The 7,438-nt window shown below is 48.9% G+C and overlaps 1 protein-coding gene across 1 annotated transcript in view; it reads left to right on the plus strand.

Annotated features, from left to right (window-relative positions):
* Positions 1–7,438, plus strand: part of SAFB2 (scaffold attachment factor B2) — a 42,003-nt gene that overhangs the window by 32,891 nt on the left and 1,674 nt on the right. The window contains exons 16-19 of the mRNA XM_015564303.1: positions 1,279–1,581; positions 2,557–2,697; positions 3,864–3,906; positions 4,902–5,032. Coding sequence (XP_015419789.1) covers positions 1,279–1,581; positions 2,557–2,697; positions 3,864–3,906; positions 4,902–5,032 — 618 coding nt within the window. The remainder of the gene's footprint in view (positions 1–1,278; positions 1,582–2,556; positions 2,698–3,863; positions 3,907–4,901; positions 5,033–7,438) is intronic.

Below are 7,438 nucleotides of genomic sequence, written 5' to 3' on the forward strand. Positions count from 1 at the left end.
AGGTTTCTGGGGTTTTGTTTAGCTTCTATATTTGTAACAAGGTTCCTTAAACTGCAAGCTCAGAGGCCGCTAAGGCAGTCGGGGAACGTTGGAGACCTCCGTCACTGAAGCAAGCAAGCCTCATGTTCAGTTTAAGCTGCCTGGCTGCCTGCCGCCATCTTGGCTGGCAGTTAATTTGCATATCACCCTGATTAGCCAATGGGAAGGGTAGCAGTCGTACGCCAATTAGCATGTTTCTCTTTTATTAGATAGGATAGTTTTATTGAAGTAAGCCTGGCATTTCCCCTTCTGTGTTCTGCCATATCCTGTTAAGACATGTAGAGCCCCCTTGACATTTCCTTCCAGTGGTGGTCCATGAAACAAAAGGTTTCCATCACGGTGTTTGGAAAACTTACTTGAGCTAAAGTAGATTACATACAAACCTCTTAAGTTATGCTACATTTGCTTTTATCTGAAGTCATGTGATCTCAGCTCCTGCCTGTGTCACTTTAGAAAATAAAAGCACATTGAGAAGCCTTTTGATTCCATTCAGAGGTATTTTGCTTCCAGCTTGCTCATGCTCGGTTTGGAGCCTTTCCAGGCTGGTAGAGTGACAGTGTGTCTTCTTCTCACACAGAGAGGGGTGGTCCCAGTCTCTGCTCAGCTCCTGGTGTGCCGTGACTGAGGACAGGAGACCTTGGTCCCAGCTGCCGGTGCCAGGCCAGCCTACAGTCACCTCACGAGCCTTCGCCTGTCCCCACACCTTCCTAGGTCTATTCAAAATGACACTCATTTAAAAATACAGTCTTTTTAGAGGGAAGATGTAGGAAAGAGGGCTCATTGTACAGCATTAACCTGCAACAGAGTACCCCTTCGCCCTCAGGGAAAGCTACTGTAATCGCTTCTTAAGGGTTTTCTCTGTATACACAGCAGTTACCCATTGCTTTTCTGATTTTTTTCTACTTTACTGATGTGTGGCTTTATTTGGGGGCCTTTGAGCCAAGTCCTCCTGGCCTGGACCTGAGCTCTGTGTCTCCTTGCTGTCGCCTGTTCCCTCTCAGCCCACCTCTGTCTTTTTTGAGAAAGGGAAAGTTTGGACATTGTGGCTTCTGGCTGTTCCAAACAACTTAGTGGGAGTGGGTAAGCACCTGCCGTCTATAGCCTGGGCCCAGGCCAGTGAGCATCCAAGAAACCCAGAATGGCCAAATGGAAGTATCCTGGCCCCTTTGGAGGGCAGTGCTTCGATAGCCAGGGACCTTCACAGTGGGAAGTCAGAGTGGCCTTGCTGTGTCCCTGCAGAGAGCGCGAACAGCAGCAGCGTCTGGAGGCCTGGAAGGAGAAGGCACGGCTGCACCGCCTGGAGGCCTGGAAGGAGAAGGCACGGCTGCACCGGGAGCGCATGGAGCTTGAGTGCCAGCGCCACCTCCTGGAGTGGGAGCGCATGGAGCGGGAACGGCTGGAACGAGAGCGCATGCGAGTGGAGCGTGAGCGCAGGAAGGAGCAGGAGTGCATTCAGCGTGAGCGCGAGGAGCTGCGGCGTCAGCAGGAGCAACTGCGCTATGAGCAGCGACAGGGGCTCCGGAGGCCCCATGATGATGGGAGGTAGGATCCAGCCCACCTCCCATTCCAGGAGCTGCTTTGGCTGCTGTCCGTCTGAGTGTTGGAGAATCGAGGCTATTTAACACGCAATTTGCCTGTCCAGAACTCGTTGCCCTCACACCATGAGTGTGTAGTTTAATGTCATGATCTTCTGGCTGTGCAGCTTTCTCCCCAGCTGAGTTCATTGGAGAATCTTGATGGTTCCAGTGCTGAGGGGTTTGTGATGCTTTCGCGTAGGCCAGGCCTTTATTTGCACTGTGCTTCCTGGTGGAGCATCACCACCCTCCAAGTGCCAGTGCCAGAGATGACCAAGCGTGCATTAGGCCCGCATTGGCCATGGCCGCCGCTCCATATCGTGTCCTTGTAGGCGGGGGAAAGGCACCGAGTCGGCACTGTGGGAAAGGACATTGCCTTCTGTTTTAAAAGTAGGTTTATTGGTCTCTAGCTTCTCTGAGCTGCTTAATTGTCAGTCACCCATCACCTCACCACCCATGAGCCTAGTTTTCTGGTAAAAATCAGGAAGAAGATAATTGGATGCTGTCCTAAGCTGTATGTGGTTCACTATCACCTGATTTCATTCCCTTTGCCTTTTGCCAAAATCTCAGGGGAAGGTTCAGGTTATAGAAGATGGGAAGCTGAAAACGTGGCACCTCAGAATACCAGTCCTAAAGACTCAAGTATTTTATTTCACTTGCATTTGAACTCAGGTGGGGATCAAGGTATTAACAGCGTTATGACACAATTAGCTCACAGCAGTCTGATGTTCAGAATTGTCAGCTGAGAATACTCATGCCTCTTGGCAGTTTTGGGGATATTAATTTATCAAATCAAAGTGATAGTGATTGAATGTTTAGAGATGAGCCCTGCAGGACATTTTAAATGATGCTGGGTCTGGAGAGAGAGCTCCCCTCCCCACCTTCACTCTCTTTTTTCCTTCGTTCTCTTTCATAAGTAAAATTTACGTCCTTTTTACAATAGGCGAGATGATGCCTATTGGCCAGAAGGAAAACGTGTGGCCCTGGAGGACAGGTACCACCCAGACTTCCCTCGGTACGACCACCGCTTCCACGACTTTGACCATCGAAACCGAGGCCAGTACCAGGACCATGCGGTTGACAGGTCAGTCCCCCAGCCCCTTTTTGCAGTAGAGACAGGTCTCCCTCTGTTCCCTTAATGTCTGATTTACTTGTGATGTCCTAGTGGGTAGGCTTTGACCAGCCACACATGGGATTTAGAAACAGGCCTTGAGCAAAGCGTTGGAATCGCTGGTCAATTATGGTATCCGGGACTTGTCTGGCAAGAAGGTCCCCCAGAGCTCATTTCATCCACTGTCCTTTGCACAGAGAGGATGGATGGGGCCCTAGGCAGGACCTGAGCCTCAGAATTCCCCAACACTCAGCTCTCTTGGGGGTGGCCCAGGCTTTGGGTTTCGCACCTTCCTAGAGAGTCCTCCCTGTCCCTCCCGCCAGCACCAGCCCCCCAAGATTCACTATCACCCGATCTAATTCCTTTTGCCTTTTGCATAGTGGGGGAGGAAGCAATGAATATACAGAGATGAGGAAGCAGTTTTTAGAAGAGGTGTGACCTGCCTAAGCTGGTGAAGCAGAATGGGCAGGAGGGTGTACTGACGGGTGTAGGTTTCCGTGCCAGCAAACTGCAAAGAGAACTGACCAGAGAATGTGGGCCTTGTTTGTGTTGTGAAGGTCAGGGTGGGTTTTAGCCAGTGCTGTTTTCCTTTGCCGTGCCCTCTTCAATGAGGACTAGATAGGAAGACAGCCCTCACTTTTCCAGGTGAATAGTTCTCTCTCTCTGGGAGAAATCTCACTGGGCTCCCCTGGGCTGCATATCCTGGAGCCATTTCACCATTCATTAGCTCTCTGTAAGGGAAGAGAGAACAGGGAAAATGTGGCTAAAAAGCTACTTATTTAATTCATTGTGGCTGGAGTTGCTTTGAGATTTGGTGTGAATCAAATGTGTTGGGCCAGAGGTTAGGTTTTCCTGTTACCAGGTCACAAGTAAATGAAGTCTTAGCTTCATTCAGGGTGTCTGCTTCTGACACCCTTCCCTCCAGGGTATTTCAGTAAAATTAACATTTCCACCTTCTTAGGATCTGATTTTACTCCCACCCCCAGGGAAAGATGTGAGCCAGCTTTTTTTTTTTTTTAAATCAGGCAGTTCTTATATGGGGAAATAGAATGAGTACCCCAATTGTGGGTTTTGTGGGACCTGTAGAAATGTTGTATGGTACCATCAGCTGCCATTGGAATTAGATTTTTTTTTTCCAGGAGGGAGGGCTCAAGGACAGTGATGGGAGAGCGAGACGGACAGGTGAGTAACACCCAGATATTGGGTGCCTACTCTGTGTCTGGGTGGGCGGGGGAGCGTGGACACAGCGTTCTGGAGAACGAGCAACACACAGAATTGCTTGTTTTCTGATAAGTGGGGGCTTTGTTCAGATGCATAGGGCTTGTTCTTGTTTCATTTTATCTAGCAGAAACTGCAAATAGCTCTCGTTGCCAGCTTGCTTAGAGTGCCTCTGAGTCTTGGGACTGTGGGTACCCCAAATGGGGCGTAGCGGCCTGTCAGGGGGTCATTTAGCCCATGTTTTGGGGGGGTCCCTTTGTTTCAGGTACCTTTGGGGTGGATCTCAGTGTCTCTAACCTGCTGATACCTGGTGAAGGGTGCATAGGTGTCAGTTCAGAGAAAAGGGGAGCCGCCAGGAGAAAGGCAGGAACAGGCATCACAGCATAGTTTTAAAAACAGGAGTGTGTTTGCTGAGAACAGTAGACCAGGCCCATCACTGCCAGATGTGCTGGATTCCTGAGCACAGAACTAGTTGGCCAGGGCACTGAAGTTCTCTTCAGCGCTTGCCTCCAGTGTCAGCTACTGAGGGGCCGTGCCACCTCCATAGATTGATGGCAAAGGAGGAAGTTGGGGGGGACGGGGTGGAAGGGGACCTCCTATCAGCAAGGAAGGCTCAAAGTGGCTTTTCTCAGTGTACCTCACAGGGCCAGAGAGGCTTGTGCTGCCAATTTGTGTGGCACCAGTGGTAGAGCTGTAGGGACGCTCAGTTCTCAAGCAAGGAACCAAAGAGCTCTGCCAAGAGCCCCTCTGGTATTGTCAGGGTCATAAACAGAGCATCCAGCCACTAGCAAGATTCAGAATGGGCCTGGGCAGGTCCTCTCAGATTGGCCAGAGGTGCTGTGGCACACCCTAGCCCACCCCAGCAGCGTATAGGTTGACAGGCCTTCCAAAGGTGAACCTGTGCAGGCCTGTAGGGAGTGAGAAGATGGCTAAAGTCACCCTGTCCTTCTGCCTTTCAGCACTACTCAGATGACCGCCATGGCCATGGAGGACCACCAGAGCGCCATGGCCGGGACTCTCGGGATGGCTGGGGGGGCTACGGCTCAGACAAGAGGATGACTGAGGGCCGGGGGCCACCACCTCCACCCAGGTTAGTGGGCAGGCCATGATGGTGGTGGGCATCTTCCCTTGGCTAGAGGCCCGTCCCTCTGAAAGTGAACTGTCTGTGTGCACCTTGCCAGGTTGCCTGCATCACCCCAGTTATGAACATCTGTATCACAAGGCCCCTGCCTGCTGAAGGAGACATCCCTGAAGCCTTTCTTAGATTTGTCCCCCTAGACCAGCGGTTCTCAACCTGGGGGTCGAACGACCCTTTCACAGGGGTCGCCTAAGACCATCGGAAAACACATACATAATGACATATTGTTTTTGTGATTAATCACTATGCTTTAATTATGTTCAATTTGTAACAGTGAAATTGGGGGTCACCACAACATGAGGAACTGTATTAAAGGGTCGCGGCATTAGGAAGGTTGAGAACCACTGCCCTAGACAGTAGAGAAGCTTTACTCCCCCACATTCACACACACACACACCCCAAAGTTGTCTTTAGGAATTTTGAAGGCCAGCATCTTGGATACCAGAAGGTTCTACTTTATCTCTCGTGGGGTTTCAGGTGTTCAGTCTGATAGATTAATGCAAAGTGTGCTCCCCGAGTGACCTACTTAGCACTCGGTCTTTAACATTTAAACCGTTTTCCTTAAATTCCTGTGGGAAAAACAAATGAGAGAACCCTTTCTCAGACTGGAGATAGCCCTGAACAGCGTCACTGCATGATTGGGTGCTGTCACCTGTAGGCAGACATTAGAAACTTTCAGGTCTCTTTGGGGAGCAGTTTTGCATTTGCCCTCCTAGACGTGTTCGGGGCTCTGGTGGATTCCTAGTCCTTGCCTCTGAGCACTGGTCAGCCCAGTGGCCAGTACACTTGTCATTGACTCAGCCTTGGTCTTATCATTCCTGGACAGAAATGATGACTGCTGGGACCATATTTGGATTTTAATCTCCCAGAATTTATGCCTGAAACAGTTTTTTAAAAAATATGTTTTTATTGATTTTAGAGAGGTGGGCAGGGAAAGGGATAGAAAGAGAGAAACAGATTGGCTTTCTTCTACACGATCCCTACTGGGGATTGAGCCCACAACCTGGGCATGTGACCTGAATGGGAATCAACCGGGTGACGTCTTGGTACATTGGTTGACACTCAACCACTGAGCCACACCAGTCAGGCTCTTTTTCAAACAGCTTTTTTGAGACATAGTTCACATGCCATACAGTTCACCCATTTAAGGTGTACAATTCGCCGTAGCCGGTTTGGCCTAGTGGATAGAGCATCGGCCTGTGGACCAAAGGGTCCCGGATTTGATTCCAGTCAAGGGCACGCACTGGTTGCAGACTCCTACCCGGCCTGGTCAGGGCTCGTGCAGGAGACAACTGATTGATGTGTTTCTCTCATGTCAGTGTTTCTCTCTTTCACTCTCTCTTCCACTCTCCCTAAAAATCAATGGAAAAATATCCTCGGGTGAGGATTAAAAAAATTAAATAAATAAAGTCGACAAATTCAGTGGCTTTCAGTATGTTCATAACAGTCTATTTTAAAATATCCTCACACACCAAAAAAAAAGTCTTGACCTATCCCCATCCCCTCCACCAGCCCCTGGCAATTACTAACCCACTTCCTGTGTTTCTGGATGTGCCTGTCCTGGACATTTCACATAAATGGAGTCACATTCTTTATGGCCTTTTGTGTGCAGCTTCTCTCACTGTGCATCATGATTTCACATTTCATCCACATTGTAGCGAATGACAGTGCTTCATTCTTTGTTGTTTTAATTTATTGCTTTGAAAGAGAGAAACATTGGTTTATTGTTCCACTTATTTGTACATTCATTGGTCGCCCCTGATATGTGCCCTGACTGGAGATTGAACCCAAAACCTTGGTGTTTCAGGGACAGTGCTCTAACCAACTGAACTACCTGGCCAGGGCCTTTTCTTTTCTTTTCTTCTTCTTTTTTTTTTTTAGTTTTGTGAGCTTATTTGAGCCAAACTAATAACATATGCTGGGAAGCAAGATCTCAAATACTCCCGCTTCACTCCTTTTCATGGTCACATAACGTTCCCCAGTATGGATGGACCACGTCTTGTGTATCAGTTCATGAATTGATGGACAAACACTTGGGTTATTTCCATTTGGGGACTATTATGAATTATGCTTTTAAGAACATTTATGTACAGGTTTTTGTTAACATACGTTCCCTCTAGACACCCAGGAGTGGCATTGCTGGTTCCATGGTCACTAGGAGTTAAACCTTTTGAGGAACCGCTACTGTTTTTTCCCCCGGAGGCGCCCCCATTTTCAGTTCCCACTCGCCGTGCGTGAGGGTTCCAGTTTCTCCACATCCTCACCAGCACTTGTTACCGTCTGTCTGTTGTTGTTTTGTTTTGTTTTGTTTTGTGTGTGTGTTTTTTTAATCCTGACCCGAGGGTATTTTTCCATTGA

The sequence above is a fragment of the Myotis davidii genome, unplaced genomic scaffold (genome assembly GCF_000327345.1).
Source record: "Myotis davidii unplaced genomic scaffold, ASM32734v1 scaffold341, whole genome shotgun sequence".
In the NCBI taxonomy this organism is placed as follows: domain Eukaryota; kingdom Metazoa; phylum Chordata; class Mammalia; order Chiroptera; family Vespertilionidae; genus Myotis; species Myotis davidii.